Source organism: Lontra canadensis, unplaced genomic scaffold (assembly GCF_010015895.1).
Source record: "Lontra canadensis isolate GAN:19392208 unplaced genomic scaffold, GSC_riverotter_1.0 scaffold24, whole genome shotgun sequence".
NCBI classification, from domain to species: domain Eukaryota; kingdom Metazoa; phylum Chordata; class Mammalia; order Carnivora; family Mustelidae; genus Lontra; species Lontra canadensis.
This window is the reverse complement of record NW_022631018.1, coordinates 10,672,102-10,697,473: the sequence shown is the minus strand read 5'-3', so window position 1 is coordinate 10,697,473 and position 25,372 is coordinate 10,672,102. Positions and strand designations below refer to the sequence as shown.

The following is a 25,372-nucleotide window of genomic DNA, read 5'->3' as shown; positions in this document are numbered from 1 at the left end:
GTCTTCTTAGGTTGCAGAAAGGGCATTGTACTTCTGGAATAATGAATATATTCTTAGTTTGATTGAGGAGAACATTGATAAAATTCTGCCAATTATGTTTGGCAGTTTGTACAAAATCTCCAAAGAACACTGGAATCCGTAAGTGTCTTTTGTGTTGATGGTATTATTCTTATGTTTGTGCTTTTTTTTCTTTCGATCTAACTCATACATGAAACCTATACAGACTTGGAACTTATTCCAAGGTTAACATCACAATGCTGTTCTATTGTGTACTTGATATACATACAGTTAATTATTAAGTTCTTGGTTTCAATTTAATCTCGCACTACTGTGTGGTCAAACCCAGGTGGGGAGACCAAGCCAGCTTCTGCAGAGGCGGCACAAACCTCATGGGTTAGCACTCCCAGGGAGAGGCTGGAGCACTTAAGGTCACATCAGCAATGTTCAGATTGTGCATGTATTCTAACCTCTGTAAAACCCTTATCCTACTTTCTGTTTTTCTTACAAGTTAGCCTTTTTTTTTTTTTTACAAGTTATATTCTCATCTTTTAATACTGTTAGCTTGAGACAGTAGACTAGAGAGCAGACATGAAAGTGACATTTTAAGAGTTTAAGCGTAATATATAAGGCAGACATGAATTTTGAAATCAGACCATCTCTGTCACCACTGGCTGTGTGACCTTGAGCAAATTATTAAACCTCTTGCACTTTAGTTTATCATCTCTAAAATGGATTAAGTGAATCAGCCACCATTTAGGGATAATAATGTTACATTTCCTGTGACCCAACACTGCTGATTTTCATTTTAGGACCATCGTAGCACTGGTATACAATGTGCTGAAAACCCTAATGGAAATGAATGGCAAGCTTTTTGATGACCTTACTAGTTCATACAAAGCTGAAAGACAAAGGTATTTGGTATTTTTAATTACCAGGTTATCTATACATTTTAGATTAGTTGAATGTGATTCAATCCAATAAGGTATCTTGCCCAAGTTAAAATTATAGTGTTTGAGTCAGTTATATCTAGACTTTCAAATTGTAATGCTCAAACTCTTTTAAGTCCTTTCCAAATAAAGAAGTTTCCCTGCTGGTTGGATTACAGTTTTAATGTGGATTATAAATCCTGTTTCTCATTCCGAGCCTTAGAGTTCATCAGTCTGGTAGCACCTGCATCACGAAATACAATTCATGCCAAATTTAAACAATTTGACCTATGTATTTATGAAAATCGCTTCCGCAGCGAGCTTGACTCTTCAGAGGCTCTCTGCACAATGTTTGATAGGGCTAAGTTGCCCATTTTAACAAAGTGGTATCTTAAAAGTTCAGCATAGTTCTTTTTTGGTCGGAGGGAGCTCACATAGTCTGCTTCTGGCTCAACTGTGACTATTTTGTTCCTTGCAACAGTTAATATTTTAGAGATGGTAACACATAGCAGCATTGACAAACCTGCCTAAGTGATCACCTCTTTTGGAGAACCTCATATATGAAATAAATGAGAAGAAAGTGATTATTTCAAACATGAGGCAGGCCATAACCACTCTGCCTCCACCCACCCATCATTGGAGGATAATAGCTACCATTTCCTTCTAAGAAGTTTATTACCTATTGTTTGGAAAAGCTTATCTCTTTTGACTATAAATTCCTAATCAGGGTTTTCCTGTAGCGGGTAGAACAAGGATAGCTCTTCTTCAGGGCCATCCTAGTGTCCCTCAGTAACTTTAAAAAAAAAAAAAAAAAAAACCTTTCAGGCAGGAAAAGAAATTAGGTATATAGTTTCAACTTCAGGAAGCAATGGGGAAAAAGAAAGATGATTAGAATCACGTGAAACTTGGATATTTCACATAACTAAGAATCATCATCCTATTTACAAAACCATCTTTAGGTGTTCATATAGTCCTTCAGAATAATTTGGCCCAAGTTATTCAGAAGTGTTTCTTAGATTTGAAATTAAACAGTTGAAACAAAAAATATTTTGAATTTTGTTGTCTTGACTGATTAGTGGCTAGAGAGATGATTCCACCCAGAAGTGGCTGCGGCCTGACCTCATAGCCACCGGAAAAGGATGACCATCGCGGCTCCAAAGGTTGTAAGAGGGTTAGGTGAGAAAGTGAATGTAATAAGGCACAAATGACAGTAGCAGTCATGGATGTGAGAACATGCAGGGAAAGCAAGGAGTAACTCTGAGCTGGTACAGGAGATGCATAGAGGTGTTAGTCACATAGGACAGTGACAGAATAATTAGGTGCTCCAGGTAATTGGCCTCAAACGCTTCAGTAAAGGGATTTAAGTGAAATGTGGGTGGATAATATGTTCCCCAGCAAACTGCCAAACAGCAAGTTCCTTAAAGGCTTCTGACTACAAAAATTTTGGTTTATCTACAGAGAGAAAAAGAAGGAATTGGAACGTGAAGAATTATGGAAGAAATTAGAGGAGCTAAAGCTAAAGAAAGCTCTGGAAAAGCAGAACAGTGCTTACAACATGCACAGTATTCTCAGCAATACAAGTGACGAATAAAAAAAGCCCACCACCGCTGTTGGATAGGCAGTTTTGTACACTTTTTTGAAATATGTAAAAATTATGAAACAAACCTCTCAGTATAATATAATTAAAAGGCCAACTTTTTTTCTGGCAACTGTAAATGAAAAATATGGACTAAACATAGCCCTGTGCTGTTATCATGGCCACAGTATATTGTAACCTCTGTCTAATCATGGATTTATTGTGTCACTTCTCAAGTTTCACCGAAATGAATGAACTTTATCATCTATGATATAAGTGAGAGAATTATGGGAGTGGTAAGAATTATGACTTGAATTCTTTTTTTGATTGTGTTGCACATAGAGATAGTCGTCTGCTCTGTGTATTTTTCCCTTTTATAATGTGCTTTTCACATTGCTGCAGACCTTAGTTACATCCTGGGAAAAAGACTATTTCCTAAAACAAAACTAAGGTGGTAATCCTTACCCTTCTCTTGGTTGCTCCCAGAAATACGATGGGGGGAGTTACCGGCCCTAAGCCTTCCTTCCTTAGAGCGATTTCTGCGCTCTGGAATGTGAGCAGAAACTTCAATCTCCAGACTTTTTAAAGCACAAAATACAAATAAAAGCTGGGAAAGTAAACCAAATTCTTCAGGTTGTTCCTCATGGATAGCCCCCTTCGTCTGCAACTCCCCAGGGTGACGAGCCCAGACCCGCAGGGGCGCCGCAGGGGTGCCGCAGGGGCGCCCCGAGCCTGCCTCTCCGTTCATCCCTCCTCTTCCTCCCGAAGGCTGAAGGCAGGACCTTGCCAGTCCTCACGCCCTGCCCTTGCTCCAGTCCCTGCTGCCCCAGGGAAGGCGGCTTTGAGTCCCACAGTGTGGTGACGCAGAGCGCTCACGGTCACCGCCTGGCTTTATTGAAAGGAAACGCAGTAGGCTTCCCCTGTAGAGTCCTTGACTATAGAAAGGTCTTTATGTTTTCACTTGGTCAAGTATTTCTCACACCTTTTGCCGTGAGGACCATTCCAATCTCTACTTGCAGTTGTGCGGAGAACTGTTTTGTAACGAAAGATCTTCACTGGGGGATTGAGCAGCATTTAATAAAGTCTATGTTTGTATTTTGCCTATGTTGTCTTTGCTTTTTCCAGCTCCGAGCTGAGCGTCCAGAAGCAGCCTGCTGCCCTTACGTTCATACGACACACACGACGGCTGCAGCAACCCACCAAACTACATCGGGTTTCCGGAATACCTGCGTAAAATTCTAAGTTTTAGGACATCCTTTCATCTTTCATGTCTGTGTTCAGAGACTAGGTTCAAATTACCTTAAATGTCATTTCAATTCAAACAAGACCACAAGGATAAATCTCAAAATTTATAATGAACACTTCCCTGCGTGAGGTTCAGAGAAATCACGGCCAGAGTCGGAAATGAGACGTTAAACTTTCCGCTCTTTTGCATTCATGAAAAATTCTAGCCTGGGTCCTGCACACAATTCCAAGGTCACTGTGAAAGCAGCTCCTTTCACTCGCTGAGGCGCCCAGAGAAACTCCTCCTTTCGGCACATGGCTGTGCGCGAGCGTCTCACGGAGCCGCCTTCTCCCGGCAGCCCCGAGCAGCGCGCTCGCACCGAAACGGCCGCGCTGGCCCGAGCCAGCAGGGCTGCTGCCCGCCAGGGGCAGCCCAGGAAGGCAGGGGTGAGCCTACCACATACAGAACACAGACGGAAAGGCTAGCCCCTGCCTCTCCAGAAACTGAAGGTTAGGTCTAAGTGTTAGCGGCAGGTTTCTAGATTTCCTTCGCTGGAGAGCAGCCACAGTGCGTTCGGGCAGGCTGGTTTTCTCTTTGACAAGCTAAAAATGCTCACTTCCTAACTATCTGCTTATTCTAAAGCGCATGTAAGCGGTCTCTCAACTTTCCACAATACAGGAAATGCAGTTTCAAGTTTTAGTATGTTCGTTGGAGCAAATTTTATTAAATACTAAAGTGGTGTGTCATCTTTAGAGATACTGTCACACACACACACGTTTTCCAGTATTAAGGTAAGCTACGCCTGCCTCTGCACTTGCCTTACAAGAAAGACTTTACGGAGAGACAAGATCTAGGCTCACGTTTGAATGTGCACACTTCGGTGGCAGAGAGTACTAGCGAATATTTCTTTGCACAAGTTTATCTTTAATAATTCAATCAAATAACAGTGTCTTCCTGAGTGAGACATGAGTGCCCCACTTCTACATTTGAGTTTTCCCTCTTTAAATTACTTAAAGCCGGGTTATAAAATGCAGGAAGTGTTACCAAGTCCTCTTCAGAAGCAAAGGGCATGTAAATAATTTGAAACTCTGGAGGCAATTTCCATAACCTTAAATCACCCCATGGCTACTGTGTGAAAAATACGGAGTACTCACCTCTGTCAAAAGCTAGGCTGAAGGCTTCGAGGGTCACGCTGAGTGCCCCTTTCTCAGATGGGTGCTTTGGTAGGGCAGGAACAGAGCACAGCTTATTCACGGGAGTACATCTGTCACTCTTCCCCACTGGGCCACCTGCCTTGCCTTGGACACAGTCATGACGTAACTCGGGAGTCCAGATCGTCCATCTGGGGAGTCTGAGCTCACGAGGCCACTCACTTGGAGGTCACAGAATGAAAGCGTACTGGTGCCTACCGATCGAGCAGACTCATACTGGCACACTGACTCCTTTTGCATTAACCTAACTTTTATTTACCTGTTAAGAAAATCATCAAAATACACTGAGTAGGCACCTCCCGTGTACACGTCCCAGGGCTTCTGCATGTTAATCACTGCGTGCTCATACCCGCATCAACAGATATTGGAGCCAGACACGTAGGTGGCTAGTCAATCCTCAAGATATCTTAGCACTACTTTCTAGAAGCTTTACAAAAGTCCCATTTAAAATTTAACAAATGAGAGCGCGTGTCAGAGGCTGGATGATGGAACTGGCGGGTGACGCTGGAGACGCCGGATTCTGCCCTTGGGTACGGGGCGCAGAGGGCTCAACGCAGAACCTGCACATCTGCAGCCTCAGGATTTGGGGGGAAAATCACACTCTTCTGTCCACTTTATAAAAACCTCGGGGGTTGGGGGGACTAAGGTGAAATGTAGAGCCTGGATTATCCCGTTAGAGCTTAACTATACACCGAACCAAGTAAGAAAGGCAGCTTCACAAACCTTCAGAAAACCTGAGACATAGCTAATTCCATCTTCCGCAATCCCTATTCATGTGTCCAAAAATGTTCATTAATAATTTAAATACTTAAATAGGTTGTAGGTTATCCACCGGATCTGTTCCATTAGGCTCTAAACATCCTCTTTCGGGGCCAGGTTAGAAGCTGCAGTCTGGCAGGCTGGTCCTCCCAGCGAGGCCGTGGCAGGTGAGCACAGGGCCGCTGGCCGCTCCGTTTACCAAAACAGAAATGACGAGAACTTCCATTGCCGGGGGCAGTTCTACCAACACCACGAGGCCACCTCAGCTTATGTGGTTTGCTGCCTGACCTCTTTTTTTAAGGTATCTCTTCCTAATTTTGATCATCCACTTCACACTCAGTTTGGCAAACTCTGCTGCTTTAAACAACGCCAGGAAGGCCCCACAGAGAAGGGCGATTGTGTTCCAAGGATTGGCGGTGATTATCTGGAAAAGAGCGACACACACAAGCTTACCGGCGTGCTTCCCCTCTGCTTCCGAGGTCACACCAGCGTCCTCATCAGAGCCTCCCACCCCACACGGCGCGAGGGGCAGGAAAAACGCCCGCGTCCCACAGCTGCCGTGGCTGTACCTCCTTCTGACTAAACCGTGCAAAGCTCAAGTTTGAGAAGAAAAACACTAATCCCTTCCTCCCCTAAATGGATCCTGAAAAAAAAAAAAAAGTTTCTTAAAAAAGCTCTGCACAAATTAGATACTCAGTACTGAGGTTTAAATTTCTGGCCTCATCCACAGTAAGTGAACTTGCTCTGAGACCAGTTCCCCCCAGAACTGTACCCTCTCCCGTCAGGTCAGTTCCTCTTGTTTTCTTCCCATCTCAGTTACGCCAACTTGCCCTCCGTCTGGTCCAGGGGCAGTCCCCTGTCCTGGACTCCTACCTCCAGGCTATGCCCTTGGACGCCCCCGGCCTGTGATGCTTTCCTGCTCCCCAGCTGTGCGGACCGCTCCCAGCTCCCTGGAGCTCCGCTCTCTGACCACGAAGCCAAAACCGAGACCTTCATCCCACAAAAACCCTGGCAGCCACTTCCTGTCTGTGACGAGTCCCTCCAGAGCCACTCAATGCCGAAACCCTTCCAGGCTCACGTCTCCTCTTGCATTTCTGAGTCCCCAGCACGGGAACCACAGCAACCCCAGGTCAGCCGAGCAGGGTGACCTTGGACAAGGGGAGCCTCAGGGCTCCCGGGTACAAAACGCTCCCCCCGGTGCCACTGCTCAGGGCTGGCCCGTCTCAGGTGTGGCCTTTCCTCCGCCAATGGGCGCCTCCGACTGAGTAATGGCCTAAGTGGAAAACGGCTCAGCACGCAACTGACGCGCAGAGCTGAAGGCATTCGCTCCTCTACCCTGAACCCGCACTCCCGGAGCTGCACGCGCCCCTGCGCACGTGGCTCTGGCAGCCCACGATGCCCGGCAGGGTGGGACACTAGGAGCAGCTATGATCACAGAGACACTCCACGCTCGGGTCTCAGCCACAGAAGGCACTTCCCTGAAGCCACGACCACATCAGGACGTTTGGGGAATTATCTAGCATTAGACTGGGGACTGGCTCTGGTGATGGTGTCTCCCTGGACAGTTCCTTTAGCAAAACTGTCCCATCATTCCTCCCCTCCAAGATGGAGTCTGAGAATCTGGCATTAATTGACACACTGTTAATTTTTCTTTGTACCTTTCTGCTCTGACAACAAATAAGGATCATTACCCAACAGAGACCCATTAAAAAAAAAAAAAAGAAAAAAAGAAGGGATTCCAAAAGCTGTAATCTAGACATTATCTTAACACAATCCAGGCTTTCTACTCAGTTCATTCACTTAACATTACTACCAAGCAAGGACTTTGCACTAAGCACCCCGCCGGATGGTAACAGCGACCATGAATGAAAGAAGAAGCCCCGCCCTCACAGGGTCAACTGGCTAGTGACGGCCACTGAAACACAACACAGAACACGAATGTCATAAATGACAAACAAATTTGTGCGGCGAAAGGAGACGAGGACAGCCTGCAAGGAGTCAGAGTACCCTGGCACAGGGAACCCGCTCTTGTGACCCGAAGCAATACTCACGTCTTGGACTTTCTGGATGAAAGGATCTTTCCATTCAAAGACAACAAAAAACAGCTGAGCGCTCCTTTCGGCTGCTGGCCTCTGATCAATGTAGTTGACCACGCTGGTCTGGACACAGAGGAGAGAAAGCAGGATTACCTCCTCCGCGCCCCTCCCTAGCCCGCGTCGCAGGGAAGGAGAGGGCGGTGAGGGGATCTTGAACCGGGGCTCCCTTCACACCACCTTATGGACGGACAAAGCCAGAAATCTCATAAACAACATCCCGAGACTGGTACCAGAGCTGAGACTACGCTGGCTTCCGGAAGCCCCCTGGGGAAATGAACAGGATCTGGGACGCATAGTGGGTGCTCTGGGTCATCACCAAACGGCCACTGGGCATCAGACTCAGAGCTAAACCATACTCGAAGGACCACGTTAGGCATAATTAGAAGCCACAGAGCCTCAAATTTCAAAACACTTGATCTTAAAAGCGGAGTATTTCGACCCTTCAGGTCTCTAGGGACAAAGTGCAACCTCCCAGACCTAAGCGGCTGTGCGTAGTAGGCGGCTTGCTAAGATCTGGTGCACGATCACTAAACACTCTGCCTGCTGTCATGGGGAGCAAACAGGTCCCGGGGAAGCCGCCAGGTCCAGCCGTAGGGCTGTGTCCAACCTGACCTCGCCCCTCGCCCCACTGTGGGCAAAGTGCTGACATCACCGAGGTGTGGGAGGGACCAAAGGAGACAATACATATGTTAAGTATTTTAAACTTTAAAACACTTCATAAAAAAAACTTTCTCTTGTTCAACAGGGTTCAGGTCACCCACCAAAAGACTTCCAGTTTAGACAATAATGAAAAGCAGACATTCTGAGATGTACAGGTTCGCTGGGACTTTGGTCCCCTTGGGCTCCTCCTCCTGCAGGGGAGCTGGGCAGACAGGCAGCACCACACTGCGAGGGGAAGGTACCGGGTACCCTTTTCTCAGCCGCTGTGGGGCCAAATGAGGAAGGTCCTAGGGGCTCTTGGAGAAAAGTGTGCACTAAAAATCTAGAATGTGACGGCTAGCTGAAAACTAGGAATACTTTAAGGACTCATTGCCAGGCAAGTTGCCACATCCTGGGACAGGAAAAAAGCCTGTCCTTTTCTTTTTAAGATTTTATTTATTTATTTGACAGAGATCACAAGCAGGCAGAGAGGCAGGCAGCGGGGGATGTGGCGGGTGGGGGGGTGGGAAGCAGGCTCCCTGCTGAGTAGAGAGCCTGATGCGGGGCTCGATCCCAGCACCCTGAGATCATTACCTGAGCCGAAGGCAGAGGCTTAACCCACTGAGCCACCCAGGCTCCCCAAGCCTGTCCTCTTGAAGAAAATCGGCTTTATGCCCTTCCCAGAGGTCTCATCCGGAGCAGCCTGAGGTCCCACGGACAGGGAAGGGGCGTTGGCTTCTGATAGCCGCGTCAGTGGAGTCGGTCCTTCTAGTCCAACCCAGGCCCTTCCCGATGCTGCCCCCACAGAGTCCAACCCAGTGGAACATCTCCAAGGAGGAAGAGAGTTTTCTAGAACAGACCCATCTCCTCGTCACCTCTGCAAGCAGCCAGCCACTGATACACAGGATGGCGGGCTCTGGTTGTGGATGTGGGCAGGAGCAGCCATGGCCAAGGCGGAGGTCCCAAAGGTAGGGGTGCGGCCTTGCTTTCAATGGTGACTGACAAACAGCCCTGCTGTGGCAACAAAAATGCTCTCTCCCTCCATCCCTACCGCCAGGTCTCTTCCCCAGGTCTTCTCCCATCTACCGCCGGGACCGCGGCCGGAAACTCCGGGGGCACCTTCAGGCTCCAGGCCAGCTGGCGGAAAGCTTTCAGTCACACTTCCCATTAGGATCATGTTCTGAGCAAATACCCTCCATATATATGACTCTTCCAAAGTGACGTAACATTGCTATTGCTGTTCTAACGTGACACGCCTTTCAAGATATTCAGAAATAGCAAAAAGGATGATAAATTAATACAAGGAGAAAGCTAGGATTTCTCCCCATGCATCCCAACGGATCATCAGGTGCACAACTTTCAGAGGCCTCCGCATCTCGTCTCCTCCCTGCAAGTGGCCCGTCTCCCATGCTGCCAGCAGCCTCCGAGGGCCGAGAACCCAGGCTGTGTGGGCTAAGTCACCAGCTCTGCGAAACGCAGGCGTCTGTGCTTGGCCACGTGTTTGGCGGGGATCGACGGTGGCCCAGGGAAGGGCCCAGGGAGCACATCTCCTCCCTGGCACGGGGTCCCTTCTACTCTGAAGACTGCCCAGAGGTCATCTCTACTGCAAAGCTCCTCTGCACCCCCGAATCAAGGGAGGCGGCGGCCGGCAGGGGAAAGCAAAGCCAGGGCCACCTACCTCCTGCCGGAACTCCACCGCCTCCCGCCCGTCCTCTTCCTTCGTCTTCACCAGGGACATCTTGACCCACGTGCGGAAGCCCCCGGAAAACTTCCAGCTGGAATAGGCGCTCTCGCAGGCCTGCATGAAGCCCACCCTGTCTGGGCTGGGAAGACACAGAAGAAAGGGTCCAGTTAGGCCCAACAGCCAAACTCGAACTCCAGCCCCTGCTTCCAGCAGGCTCCTTGGCTGGCATCACCGGGGGGCTGCCCACTTCCTGTTTCCTTTCCAAGCTCCGTGTCTGGGTTTGCACACGCAGGGAGAGCTGTCACCCGGCTCGAGGTGGCCTCTCATGGGGGGAGTCCCTCCTCCTTCCCACCTGCTCCCAGAGCACCGGCCCCAAGTCTGCAGCGGCACCCGCTGGCCTCCCCTCCCCAGATGGGTCCCCATGGTATCTGCCCAGCCAGCAGCTCCAGCAGGGAGGCCCGAGGGAACAGTGGCAGCAGACAGGGTGAAGATGCCACAGGCAGAGGCTCCAGGCTCCAGAAGGACGGAGCAGGGGTGTGTGAGCAGGGAAGATGGCCCGCAGCCTCAGCCAGGGGAGCAGCCTCTCCTCCGCGGTGACTGCCACCCCACTTCCCTTCAGGGGCGCCCTGGGCTCTGCAGGGCCTGGAGGCCGGAGTCAGGCACGTGAAGAAAACACTTGCAATCCCAGTGCCCACTCCGGGCCCCAGAGAGGGCACGGCCAGGCGCCCCCAGCAGACGGAACTCTCCTGCCCATATTAAACACACACTGAGGGCTAGACGTGCTGCCCTGACAGCGCAGGGGACACCTGGCCCGGCGCCAGGGACTCAGGGGCACACAAGGTCCTAGCAGTGACAGGACCTTGCTCTCGGCCCGCGGGTCCGAACACGCGCCACACCAGACCTGCCGCACTTTGTAAGCACAGGTCTCCCGGGGCCTCCGGGCTCCAGGTCAGGCCCCTGGGCCGCCGGGTCATGGCCGCCCCGTGTGCCCGCCCCTGCCCCGGGATGGGCCAGCCCGCTTCGGACTGGAAAGGCACCTGCGCAGGAACTCCTGGAAGGACGAGAAGAGGAGGTAATCGATGGCGCTGAAGTCCTCGCTGCTCTCATTCAGGCGGAACTGGAGGAAGACCAGCTCCCGCTTCTTCACCTCGCGGGGCCCCTGCACGATCAGGGCGGATTTCTGCAGACACACGAAGGCCAGAATCAGCCGTGGGGGAGCTGCGGCTGCTCCGCTCTGGACATGTGTGACCGGAAAGCTCCTCGCCCGGCGGACCCCAGAGGACCCCAGGCCACCCGGGCCGCTGTCTGTGCTCACTCCCCTTCAGCCCTGCGGGGTGGCTCTCTGGACACCGCTGGACCAGAGCCAAGAGCAACTGTCCTCTGTCCACCTTTCTCAGGGCTGCCTGAGCTAGGGAGCCCTTCACTTAGGAAGGATGCTCGTGGGGCGCCTGGGTGGTTCCATCCGCTGAGCGTCTGACTCTTGATGTTGGCTCTGGTCATGGTCTCAGGGTTGTGAGATCGAGCCTGAGTCAGTCTCCCTGCTGAGCGGAGAGTCTGCTGGACAGTCTCTCTCTCTGCCTCTGCCCCTCCCCTGCTGATGCGTGCTTTAATTAATTAATTAATAAAAGGATGCTAGCTTACATCCATTTCATGTACAAATGTTTTCTTCCAGTCTGTCACTTTTCCATCAAACTTTGTTTCTAATGTCATTTTTTACATTACGCTTTAAATCTGATACAGTGATATCTGTAAATCTTTCTCTTTATGGCTTCTGGGTTTTACTGGTCAAGGAAAACCAAAATTACATCAATGGTCTATATTTTTCTTACTCTCTCTTAAAAAAAAAAAAAGAGAGAAAAGAAAAGAAGTGTGTGAGAGAAAGAGAGAGCATGGTAGCAGGGGTTGGGGGGGGGAAGGGGAGAGGAGGGGCAGAGTGAGAGAATCCCAAGCAGACCCCCACTGAGCACAGAACCTGACGTGGGGCTCGAGCTCATGACCCTGAGATCCTGACCTGAGCTGAAATCAAGAGTCAGATGCTTAACCGACTGGGCCACCCAAGCACTCCCTCCTGTATTTCTTTAGAACACTTTTTTTTTTTTTAAAGATTTTGTTTATTTCAGAGAGAGAGATCACAAACAGGCAGAGAGTCAGGCAGAGAGAGAGCGGGAAGCAGGCCCCCCACCGAGCAGAGAGCCCCAGGCGGGGCTCGATCCCAGGACCCTGAGATCATGACCCAAGGCGAAGGCAGAGGCTTAACCCACTGAGCCACCCAGGCGCCCCTAGAACACTTTTTAAAGGTTCTACATTCAGATGCTTTATGTGCCCGGCTTTCAGTTTTGTATCTGGTATGAAACAGGGACCTGCATCCCGTTCCCCAGACAACAGGCAGATGTGGGCTTGCTCCCCGGGTTTACACGGTTCTGTCATCTGACCAGGCAGGAAACCTCCACTGTGCTGCTCCCTGTCCCCAAATCCAGTGGGGTGATTGCTGTACACGTGCTCTTCTAAGAGGACATTTTAAAACTAGATTGTTAAATTCCATGGAAACATCAACTGGGACTTTTAACGGACAACCTGGATTTGCAGGTTAACTTGGGGAAAATCATCTTAACGTCAGTCACTGTTACCAACGCTCTACAGACACCTGGAGAGTGAGCGATGTCAGGCACAAAGTGTCACACACACACTCACTCTAAACTGATGAATTGTGCTGTTCAATTCTTATCCTCACTCCTTTTGTCTATTTGATCAGTGAACGTGAGAGAGAAAAGTACAGATTTAGTCACCCTTTAAGGCAACGGCTATTTCTTATTTCTATCAGGTTTTGCCTAAAATACACAAACGGAATGCTGTCCGGCACATACAGATTTCTGACTGTTGCATCCTAGTGGATAGTCCTCTATTTTTCCATCCGAGTTAAACACCCCTCTTGGAGCCCGTTGCTCCTGGCGTTCCAGGTCGACCGACAGGAACGCCGCCCTCACTCTGCCTGCCTCTTGCTGCATCTTTCCAAGAGATCTTGGTCCTTTCCATTCCCAGCCCTTCCGCGACATGTCGGTGGCAGCAGAGAATGCGAACTGTTCCTTTACCCCCTTCCCCAGTCCCCGGTCTCAGCAGCCCGGCCGTGGCCGTGTGATCAAGTTCCTGGAACATGCACAGAAGAGACTCAGGGGACGCCGCACGTGCCCGTCACCGTGAGCCAGGACTGCCCACAAGGCCCAAGAGCCTGTCCTGCGGATGGCAGAGTGACGGACAGAAGCCATTGCTGGCCGCCCCTGGCGCCCCCCCCGCCCACATGCCCAACGGGTTCCCGAGAAGCAGACTCCTCTGTGGCCGCAGCCACGGTGTCCATTAGGGGTGCGTGGTTTTGCCCAGCAGCTCGGGCTAGTGTCGGCCCAACACACAGGGAATGCTCTGGGAGCAAAGCGAAGGAGGCAAGGGCTTGCCATCTGGACCCGGGGACACGGCAGGTGGTGAGGAGAGGAATGGGTCCTACAGCCTGGAGCCCGGCGGCCCCTACCGCGGTAAATGTCACTGAACGGAAGGCATGAGGGAGACTAGGAAACATGGGGATCAGGAGCCTGACGAAGCGGGTCAGGGGAGGCCCCCGGTGGGCCACGTGCACACAGACCGGCCAGGACCTAAACGGCCTGAAGCAGACCCACTTCTCAGATGCCTCGCTACAAACAAAGGGGGCGGAGGTGGGAGCAGGATGCGAGCCAACCTCCAAGGCGGGGGTGGGGGGAGGCGGGGGCACACTTTCTGATGTCCACGCCAGGCACAGCCACCGGGGACCTCCACCAAGGCCCAGTCTGCCGGGAGGCCACGGCCAGGGGCTGCGGTGGGGCACAGATGCCTCCAACCATGGAGCTCCCTGGGGGCCTGCAGAGACACCACAGCTGCCCTGGGCTCCCACGGCCCCCTCCCCACGGGCACTCTCCTGTGCCCGCCTGGCCTTCCCTCCCCGCCTCACCTCCCAGAGAGGCCAGAAGCCCTCCCAGCTCTCGGCTGCGGACAGCAATGAGCCACATCCAGCCCCGCTGGAGACAAACCATCACCCGGAGCCAGACGCGCGCACGGCCTTCAGCGTCGTCTCTGTGCCGACGACTCTCCTTGGGCGCCCTCACTTCGGGGGTGCTCATAGCGGGTCGTTAAACTGCGTAACGAGTGCGAATGGTGCCGCTGGCACCGCCAGGTCTGGGGACGAGCGCGAGGGGCTCCTCGGTGGCACCGCTCAGCCGGGGGACAGCCACGGGGGCGGGGGGAATAGCCACCCCGAGACCCCCGCGCAGCCCGGCCATCCAGCAGGGTTTCCCAGAGCGGGCAGCGGGAGTGGGGGTCCGCACAGCATTCCTGGGGTGTATCCTGCTCCTCTTAACGTTCCTAAAAACTACGCTTCCCTTCATCTAAATTAGCATCCATTCCCCACCCTACGGAGTCCATTCCGCCGGTCCCTCCTGGTCCTCTTCCATGCCACTGGTTTCCCGAAAACGTCTAACGAGCCGAACTTCTCCACTCCCACCTGAAGGACGGGCCAGGGCGACGAGCACAGGTCCGGGGCGCAGGTGCCCCCCGGGGGTCGCTCATGCCCACACTGGCCTGCGGCTGGCGCTCCGGGGCCGCGGGCAGGCAAGGCCAGCAGGCCGCGTACGTGGCGGATTTCCCTCCTGGGAACAGAGTCCTCTCCGGTACCTGGCGCCCCGTCGGCCCTGGAGGCCCGTCTCAAGTTCTGCTCCAGTTCTCTCGGCTGCCCCGGCGCCCAGCGGGGAAGCTCCTCTGAGCCTCCACAGAGAATGTTCTTACCCAGAAGCAAAAGTCATGCCCCGCAGCTCCCCATGCCCCGGGAGGGCAGAAGGCCCAGGAGGCCCCACCAACGGGCAGTGCCATGATGACCGTCCCGCCCGCTGCCCCTGACCCCTGCCCTCCGAGCGGGCGGGTGCGGAGCTGGGAGCCGGACCGAAGGCTTTCCCCTCGCCGACTTCAGGGTGGGGGCGGTTTGCTGGGTCCAGAGACCCGATCTGTATTTCACACCAGCCCAAAATGTCTTGTCCACTGGTGATACCTGCTCTGGGTTTGTGGGACTGTCATGGAAACGTTATTTTACTCTAGTTTCTGCCGGAGAGGGAATCATTTCAGCCGGATCTTAGGAGGAAGCCCAGGACGAAGGTGAACAGAACCGTCCCGGCCGGGCTCTCCACCTCAGACCACCCCAGGAGCCACAGGCGAGCCCTTGTCATCCGGCCTTTCCTCAGCTCGTCCTCCCACTGAGGGGGGTGGGGGGCACCTGCCCCTCCAGACACCCGCAGCTGCTGCCTCCACCTTAAAGCCCCTTTCCTTTCTTTGATCTGGAAAACCTTTACTCAGCCCCATTCAGTCCTCTCTGAAACAAGGACATGGGATGCAATAGAGAAGATTTACATAAATAGGAAATTCCTTCCCTGCCTTCCAAACCCTGTGCGGTTGCCACCAGGGCCGGGGATCCTCGTTCCCAGACCGGCTTCTTCCCGTTGGCCTGTTTACTTCAAAATACGGCTTCCCAGGCCCCATCCCCAGGAATGAATGAATCCGTTGGCCCTACGTGGCAATTGTGTTGGGCACTCAGGTACAGGACTCACTCCACGACACCACACTGGCCTCACCCCCTGCAGCCCTACATCCTCCCGCCAAGGACAGGCTCTTACCACGCTGTCGGGAACCCCCGAGGAGCACCCAGAGAACGCTGAAGCCCCCATAGCCCCTGGTGACTCAGGCCAGCCAGGCATGGCCATGACTCCACCTGGGACAGCCTCATGGTCGCCAGGGGCCAAGGTCTGCACAAAGGGAGTAGGAGTGGCCTCGTGGCAGACAGAAGACAGGGGGCTGCGGGGTGCCAGGCTGACCGAGCGGCCTGCCCAGGCCTGGCGTGGGGGGATAGGCGTTACCAGGGTCTGGTTGGAGAAAGGGTCTGTGTAGTTGATCCTCTGGGTGGTGCAGTCCATGTCACCCGGCTGGCCGGGGCTCCTCAGAGGTGGAATGACCTCGTAATAGTGCTTGCAGCTGAGCAGCTGGGCCTGACCCGGGTACAGAGCAATCCCTAGAGTGCACAGACAGGAAAAAGGGACTGTCAGAAGTCACGGTCCCTACCCACACCCCTAAAACCAAGTCACACACATTTTTTCACTCCTACCAACAACCGCAGTTCAAGACTCCTCAAGTGACAGCAGAAGAGGGAGAAGAAGAGGGTTTTGGAGGGTGGGGAGCCACCTCTGCTGCCCTCAAAAAGCCCTACTCTAAAGGAAGACACAATCCCCTTCCCAGAAGGCCCCTCTCCTGGCCTGGGATGCGGGCTTCCTGGCGCCTACACCAAAACCCACCCTATTTCACGGCCCATTCAGCGCACCCCGAGGGGGCCTCCATGCCCGACCCTGGCCATGCCAGCCCCCCACACCACCAGCCACTTGCACCTTGCCTGGGAGGCTCCCCGCTGTGGGACTCCCCACGGCTCACTTTGCCTCTCACCTCCTGCTCTGATGGGAGGGGGGACTCTAGGTGTGATTGACACCTCAACGGTCCCTCCCTCCCCACAGCCAGAGCACCTCATTCCAGGCTCTCCTGACAGCAGCCATCCGACCTCGGTGACAGAACACCCGAGAGCGGTGTGCGGCACCAGACGCAGGCCGAGCTCAGAAAGAAACACCCGCAGATCAAGGGACCAAGGCAGACCCACAGAGAAGAGGCACCGACACAAGACAGGCAAAGATGGGCGAAGACGCCACACGCTTCCCAGAAGCGCAGGCAAAGGCCCCTGAGACTCTGGCTTTGCCCTGCGGCCAGGCCATCCAGAGGGTGAGTCGGGCATCCTGTGGGCAGAGCAGGTGCACACGGCCCGTGCGCACAGCCAGAGCCCTCTGAACTCCTGCCTCCCGATTCCTGCCCACACTTCCAGAGCCCAGGGCCAGGCTCCCAGGCTACCAGGAGGAACTGGTACCAGGCTCCCAGACACTACCCTCTAGAGCAGAGATGGCTCCTCCTCAGGGACTGCCCCCCCGCACTGGGACAGGAAAGACAGGGAGCCCCCTCCCAGGCAGGGCCCCAGCCACGTCTGGGTGGCTTTACCTCCCCTGCCACCCTTCACCCCACTGCTCTTCATCACCAGCCTCGAGCTGGAGCCAGGCTAGACCCATCCTCTCCAGGGAAGCCCTCCGCCTCCCTATACGCACCCCTGCTCCCGCTCATCCCCCTCCCAGAAAAACACTCTTCTCATCTGTCAAGGCCGGGCTCAAATCCGGCTCCGTGCGAAGCCTTCCTCGCCCACCCTGGTTACGCAGTGACCGCACCCGGCCCCGTCCACCCCTCGGCTCCGCACAGGACACGCTCTGCTGGGTACTGACAGCAGCTCCCTGGGCGCGTCCTCTACACCCAGACCGTGCCCGGCTCCGGCTGCCCGCTGCCCCCCGGCTGTCCAGCACGGTGGGGGAGGGCATCGGGGGCTCTTCCATAAGCCGGCGCCCCAGACCTGGGCCCCGCTGCCCGTCCGGGGCAGGCTGTCTACCTGGGGCGTCATAGCGATCCACCTCCTTGTAAGACACGGACATGACGGGGTGCTTGAGCTTCTCTCGGAAGTCTGTGATGGTCTGGTAGACCAGGAAGACAGCCACGGCCATGAGCAGCAGGTAGATGAGGATGAGCAGGACGGAGAAGACGTTCTTCAGGCAGGCCTTGCTGAAGCGGATGCTGCTGGAGGCGGACTCGCTGTCCAGGGCTGAAAAGCAACACCACACGCGTGACCCGGAGCCGGCGGCAGGTGCAGCCGGAGGCGGTCGGCGACCTCCCGGCCCTTCCCCTGCTTTACCAAGGAAGCAAGTCATCTGCACCCCCAACCCTCCAACCACCTCAGCCCCCTCCCCCAAACCATAACACGTGGCACGTGTCAACATTCACCGGGCACTTACTGTGCCAGAAAGGGGCCTCCGAGAAGGAGACGGCTACTCTCTTTAACACTTCTTTCCCATCCGGGGACAGAGTCACAATCCAACACGGAAGCTGGCCCCAGCCGATCTTTCTGGCCTTCTCCCTCACCGCTCTGCTCCTCCGGCGCCTCTGGCTCCCACCGTGCTGAATGACTTTCTGTTCCTCCGGGGTGCAGAGCCCCCCCCCCCCCCGGCCCCCGCCCCCCCCCCCCCGCCATCTGCCCATTCCTGTGCTTGGCCTGAAGCCCTTTTCCTCCATGACTGACTCCTAACTCGCACTTCAGGTTCTGGTTTAGAAACGCATCTCCTCGAGGAAGCCTTCCCCGACCCATACACTGGATGGAGGACCCCTTTGTCAGTGCTCCCAAGGCACCAGATGTCTTCTCTCATCACTCTGTGACCTCACTGTCCATCTGCACGTCTTCCCACCTTCCTCGTCTGTGAACTCCATGAGGGCAGAGCCAGTCCTGCCCATGCTGAACCACAAGCCCCTCACAACGTGCCTGGGAGAGAGCAGCAGCAGGCATGGCTATGGTAAGCGGCTCAAAGGCTGAAGAGATGCGTCCCGACGCCATTCCCACAGCACGGCTCAGCCGCTCCTGCCTGCTCCCAGACCGTCCCCAGCCTTGATCATGCTCTGCTACAGACTAAATCACGTGTCCACCCAACAACCTTATACACTGAGGCCCTAATCCTCAGTGTGCCTTCACTTGGAAATAGGGCCTTTAAGGAGATAATGAGGGCATAATGGCGGGGACTGGATCCAACAGGACTAGTGTCCTCATAAGAAAGATGAAGGGACACCAGGGACATAGACACACAGAGATAAAGCCCCATGAGAACACAGGGAAAAGATGACCATGTGTGAGCCAGGGAGAGGGGCCTCATGAGAAACCAAAACTTGGCCAGCACCTTGATCTTTGATTTCCAATCTCTAGAACTGAGAAAAAAAAAATGTTGTGTAAGCCACCCAGCCTGGGGTTCTTTGGCACAGCACCCCAAGTCGACTGAGACATTCCCATGGTGTTCTCTCTGCATCATCTCTACTCCTCGGCTGAAACTGGAGCTCCCAGGGGAAAAAGCCCGAGTCCCTCCACAGCAGCTGAGCCCAAGGCCGAGGAGAAGTGTGAACATAAGTCCAAAAATGTATGTGCTTGGCTTCTGGCTTCCACCAATGACAGAGCAGCTTGGTCACACCACTCTCCTACAGACAGCAGTTACAAAATTTGGACAAAATACTTAAAAATTATGTGAGGGCACTGGAGAATGACCAAAAGCAGGCAGAAATGAGAAAAGTCAACCCTGGAAGGAAAGAAAATGAACCTGACCACGTTTATAAATTCGCTTGTTCTGCCAGGTGGCAGTGGACAGAGTTCAGGGCGGGCAGAGCAGGCAGAAAGTTAAGGGGAACTTTGAAAAGGATGGGGAGGGTGAACCCCCAAATCTGCAATAAAATATGTTCAAATTCTTGGCTGGAGACCCCAAGAGGCCCAAGAGGAAAAGCAGCAGGTGGAAACATAAAAAAGTGAGTGGAGATTTCAGTGGCTGCTAGTAGAGGGGAGCCAGGAGTCTGGAAATTGAGTCTCATGACATTAACTGCCTGCTAAGACAAAAGTCCCTCAGAGGGCTGTAACAGAATCCAGAACCTCCATACTGCACCATTATCATGTTTTCTGTTGAATCAGAAATCAAGAGACATGCAAAGAAACAAGAAAATATGACCCAAACTCAATGGAAAAAGTAGTCTATAGAAATCAAAGCCAACTCGGCGAGGGTTGCTGGAGGGGAGAGGGATGGAAGGGATGGGGTGGCTGGGTGATGGGACACTGGGGAGGGTATGTGCTATGATGAGTGCTGTGAATTGTGTAAGACTGATGACTCACAGACCTGTACCCCTGAGACAAATAATATATGTTAATTTAAAAAGAAAAGAAAAGAAAAGAAAAAAATCATGTAAAAAAACAAGAAAAAAGAAAAAGAAATCAAGGCCATGATGACCCAGATGTTGCCATCGGCAGACAGGAACTTTACAGCACTTGAAGGAATTAAAGGAAAATATATAGATAAGGAATGGACGAAGAGGAAATAGAGAAACAGAAACTATAAAAAAGAACCAGGGACACCTGGGTGGCTCAGTCACTTAAGCATCTGCCTTCAGCTCAGGTCATGATCTCAGGGTCCTGGGATCACCACCCACAGGGACTTCCTGCTCAACGGGGAGCCTGTTTCTCCATCTCCCTCTGTCCCTGCCCCTGCCTCATGCTTGCTCGCTCTCTCTCTCACAAATATTTAAAAAAAAAAAAAAAACACAACCAAATAGAAATTCTAAAGCTGGAAAGTAATGAAATGAAATGAAAAATTCCCTGCACTGTCTTAATAGCAAAGAAAGCAGAAAAAAAAGAGTCAGTGCAGTTGAAGTTACATAAACAAAAGTTAACCAAGTTTAAAAAAAAAAAGACTGAAGGAAACACTGTACGGAGACTATCTAGATAACTGTGGGACAATATTCCACAGTCTAACAACATCTACTGAAGAGAGAAAAATGGGTTACAAAGAGTATGTGAAAAAATAATGGGCCGGGAAAAAAACATCAATTTGCAGATCCTAGAAGCTCCATATATGTCAAACAGAATAAATAAGAAACCGTTCCTAGACAAGTCACAGTCAAACTACAAACGCAAAGAGAAAAAATCTTGAAAGTAGCTAGAAAAAAAAAAAAAGACAAATTACATACAGGATATTATATCTAATGACAAGTAACTTTTGATCACAAATAAGGGAGGCCAAAGACAACGGAACATCTTTAAAGGGTGGGAAGAAAAAAAATTCTGTCAACCCTGAATTAAATTCCAGCAAAACTAACTTTCAAAAAATGAAGGTAAAATAAAGATATTTTCAAACATAAAAGCTGAAAGAATTCATTGCCAACACATCTGCACCATGATACACGTTAAAGAAATTCTGAGAGCCAAAGGGAACTAACACTAGATAAATTTCAAACATACAGGAAGGAATAAAGATCACTGAAATGCTAAATAAGTAGGTAAAAATAAAAAGCTGCTTATGTATTTTTAAAACATAAGACTACTAGAGCAAAAATTATACAACATCATAAGGTTTATAAGTTGCAAGAGGGCAACCCCTTCAGGTCCCCTCCCTCCTTGGGAGCTTTGTACTATCACTTTTGCAATCGCTCAAGAAATCACTCAATAAGCAAACTTTGCTTCGCTACCCCCCCCCCCGCAAAAAAAGGCTGCATGAAAGAAATATGGAGAAACAAAAAAATACATGAGACAAACAGAAAACAGTAAACTGGTAGAACCAAATCAAACCATATGAATAGTTACATTAAATGTAAACAGACTAGAGGAGGATCCAAGATGGCAACATAGGAAGACCTTGAACTCATGTCCTCCCATGGTCATGTCAATTCTACAACCAGATATAGAATAATTCCTCCTGAAGAACTGACGGCTGATCAGACAGCTTCTGCACAACCAAAGACAGAGTCGCTGGCACCCCTCCCTGACACAGCAGACTGGAGTAGAGGGGGAGAGCACTGAAGGACCCTCAAGCAGATTCACCTATCCTGGGGCACAGAAAAAAAGCTGTGGTTTAAAAGGCTTAAATGACTAAAGGTGAAGGAAACCCATTCACTAATCCTAGAGCCTCTGACAAACCAGGGTAGGGGTCGGGGGGATTCCAAGAATTTTCTCTGGGGTCAGAGGTGCTGGGGAGCACCACCGTTTATGTTGCCCCTCCACTTTGGTAGCACAGATGGGAGCAGAGGCTAGATGCTCGAGCCCACCTACTGCCTCAGTGAGCTTCAGGCTCCCAGCCCAAACCAGCTCTAGCCATATTCCCAAGGTGCCCCCCAACACATGCCTGCTCAAGCGCCATGTGGCCCCAGCATGGCACACCCCAGACCTCCATCCCATCCTCACCACCAACTTCAGTGTTCCCTGCCAGGATGCTTCCTGCAAAGAATACCCAAGGACCCCTAGTTGGCACCCAATACAGCTCCGGTCAGCCAGACAAAGCTAGACACGGGCAGGCACACACAGTCTATGCAGGTAAGTCCCTACATGACGTCTACTCTTTCAAAACAGGGAGAGGTAGCTGTTTCACCCAATTCATGAAAGCACTGAAGATCAAACAAAATGAGTAGACACATAAACATGCTCCAAACAAAAAAACAAGATGAATCTTCAGAAAAAGAACTAAACAAAACAGAGATAAGCAAGATACCTAGTAACAGTCATAAAGATGCTCACAAGACATAGAGAGGAGTGGATGAGCTGAGTGAGAAATTCAACAGAGACAGAAAATGTAAAAAAGAACCAACCAAAAAGAAACAAAAACAAAAACAAAAAACCAACCAGAGTTGAAGAATACAGTAACTGAGATGAAAAATACAGGAGAGGACATCAACAGCATTTTAGCAGATGCAGAAGGGATCAGCAATCCAGAAGAAAAGACAATGGAAAGTACCCACTGAACAGCAAAAAGAAAAAAAGAATTTTAAAATTTTAAAAATTGAGGATGGGTTATCAACAGATGAATGGACAAAGAAGATGTGGTGTACACACACACACACACACACACACACACACACAATGGAATACTACTCAGCCATCAAAAAATGAAATCTTGACATTTGGAATGACATGGATGGAACTAGAGGGTATTATGCTAAAAGAAATAAGTCAATCAGAGAAAGACAATTATCACATGATCTCACTCTTATGTGGAATTTAAGAAACATAACAGGATCACTGGGGAAAGGAAGGAAAAATAAAACAAGACAAAATCAGAAAGGAAGACAAACTATGGGATTCTTAATCATAGGAAAGAAACTGAGGGTTGCTGGAGGGGAAGGGAGTGAGAAGATGGGGTAACTGGGTGATGGACATTAAGGAGGGCATGTGATGTAATGAGCACTGGATATTATGTAAAACTGATGAATCACTAAACTCTACCTCTGAAACTAACAATACGCTATATATTAATCAATCGATTTAAATTTAAAAAGTGGGATATAGCTGTCAAAGTATTAAAGATCTTAATTTTGAAAATATTAAAAATCTTAAGTGAAAAAAAAATTGAGGATAGGTTACAGGACCTCTGAGAAAACTTCAAGTGTACTAACATTTGCATTATGGAGGTCCCAGAAGAAGACCGAGAAAAGGGGCAGAAAACTTATTTGAAGAAATAATAGCTGAAAAGTTATCTAACCTGGATAAAGAAAGAGATATCCAGAGAGTCCTAAATAAGATGAATTCAATGAAGTCCACAAAAGACATAGTAATTAAAATGTCAAGGATTAAAGATAAAGAGAGGGGCACCTGGGTGGCTCAGTGGGTTAAGCCTCTGCCTTCAGCTCAGGTCATGATCTCAGGGTCCTGGGATCGAGCAACATTGGGCTCTCTGCTAAGCTGGGAACCTGCTTCTCCACCCCCCCCCAACTTGCCTCTCTGCCCACTTGTGATCTCTGTCTGTCAAATAAATAAATAAAATCTTTTTTTAAAAAAAGATCAAGAGAGAATCTTACTTTTTTGAAAGATTTTATTTACTTATTTGATAGAGATAGAGAGAGCACAAGCAGGAAGGTGGGGGACAGGGAAAAGCAAGACTCAATCCCAGGACCCCAGGATCATGACCTCAGGTGAAGGCAGACACATAACCAGCTGAGCCACTCAGGTGCCCCAAAGAGAGAATCTTAAAAGCAGCAAGAAAAAAGCAAAAAATTACTAACAAGAGAAATCCCATTAGGCTACCAGCTGATTTTTCAGCAGAAACATTGCAGTGCCATGATATATTCAAAGTGCTGAAAGAAAAAACCTGCTACCAAGAAAACTCTACTGAGCAAGGTTATTATTCAGAATTGCAGGAGAAAGAGTTTCCCAAACAAAATTTAAAGTTCGTCACCACTAACCTGGCCATTAAAAGGACTTCTTTAAGCAGAAGAGAACATAATCAGATTATGAAAGGAAAAAATGTCGTGGGTTAAATTAAATATATAGTAAAGATAGTAGATCAATCACATAGAAAGCTAGTATAAAGGTTAAAAGACAAAAGTAGTAAAATCAATTATATCTAAGACATTAGTGAAGAAAGCCACAAAATAGAAAGATGTAAACTATGATATCATATACATAAAAACAGGGGGAGTAAAAACTTAATGCTTTTAGAATGTGTTCGAACTTAAACAATCATCAACTTAATATAGGTTGCTGTATATTTAGGATATTATATATGAACCTCATGGTTACCACAAATGAAAACTCTGAAATAAAAACACAAAAAATAAAGAGAAAGGAATGCAAACGTAACACCAGAGAAAGTCATCAATCACAAGAGAAGAGAGCAAGAGAAAAAGGAACAGAAAAAAACTATAACAACAACCAGAAAACAATAAATAAGATGGCAGTAAGTACATGGCTATCAAAACTTTAAATGTAAGCAGTCTAAATTCTCCAATCAAAAGACTGAATGGATAAAGAAACAAGACCCATCTAAATGCTACCTACAATAGACTCATCTGAGACCTAAAGACACATAGACTGAAAGTGAATAGATGGTAAAAACATTTACTGTGCAAATGAAAGAAGAAAAAACAAAAACAAAAACAAAAACAAAAAAAGCCCCCCAAACTGGAGTACCAATATTTATATCAGACAAAAATCAGAACTTTAAAACAGAGACTGTGGCAAGAGACAAAGAAGGGCATTACATAATGATAGAGTAATCCAACAAGAAGATATAATAATTGTAAATATCTATGCCCAACACTGGAGTATCTAAATGCATGAAGCAAATATTAACAAACAAAGAGAGAGAAATTGATGGTAATATAGTGAAAGTAGGGCATCTTAACATCCCACTTATACCAATGGAGAGATCATCTAGGCAGAAATCAATAAGGAAACAGTGTCTTCAAACAACACATTAGACCAGATAGACTTAACATATATATATAGAACACTCCATCTGAAATCAACAGCATACACATTCTTTTCAAGCACACACAGAACATTATCTAGAAAGGATCACATTCAGTCACAAAATAAGTCTCAATAAATTTAAGAAGACTGGAATCAAATCAAATATCTTTTCTGACCACAAACTGTATGAAACTAGAGATTGATTACAAGGAAAAAAAAAAAACTAGTAAAAAGCAGAAACACATGTAGGCCAAACAACATGCTACTAAACAACAAATCAGTGAATGAAGAAATCAAAGGAATATTTTTAAAAAATACCTGGAAACAAATGAAAATGGAAATACAACAGTTCAAAATATTTGG

At 49.9% G+C, this 25,372-nt stretch overlaps 2 protein-coding genes across 5 annotated transcripts in view; one reads left to right on the top strand and one right to left on the bottom strand.

The window, feature by feature from the left end:
* PPP2R5A (protein phosphatase 2 regulatory subunit B'alpha) overlaps positions 1–3,022 on the top strand; it is a 58,934-nt gene extending 55,912 nt beyond the window's left edge. For both annotated transcript variants that reach the window (XM_032862799.1, XM_032862800.1), the window contains exons 11-13: positions 11–138; positions 810–911; positions 2,385–3,022. In XM_032862799.1, coding sequence (XP_032718690.1) covers positions 11–138; positions 810–911; positions 2,385–2,517 — 363 coding nt within the window. In that variant the 3' untranslated portion in view covers positions 2,518–3,022. The remainder of the gene's footprint in view (positions 1–10; positions 139–809; positions 912–2,384) is intronic.
* A 2,551-nt stretch (positions 3,023–5,573) lies between these two features.
* The window catches only part of PACC1 (proton activated chloride channel 1), a 45,357-nt gene continuing 25,558 nt past the window's right edge, over positions 5,574–25,372 (bottom strand). For 2 of the 3 annotated variants that reach the window (XM_032862794.1, XM_032862796.1), the window contains exons 3-8: positions 17,648–17,857; positions 16,038–16,189; positions 11,154–11,296; positions 10,111–10,255; positions 7,749–7,856; positions 5,575–6,121 (exon numbers count right to left, since the gene is read on the bottom strand). In XM_032862794.1, the coding sequence (XP_032718685.1) occupies positions 5,960–6,121; positions 7,749–7,856; positions 10,111–10,255; positions 11,154–11,296; positions 16,038–16,189; positions 17,648–17,857 (920 nt within the window). In that variant the 3' untranslated portion in view covers positions 5,575–5,959. Of the gene's footprint in view, positions 6,122–7,748; positions 7,857–10,110; positions 10,256–11,153; positions 11,297–16,037; positions 16,190–17,647; positions 17,858–25,372 lie in introns of all 3 variants that reach the window. The other variant, XM_032862795.1, reaches the window with a different exon arrangement.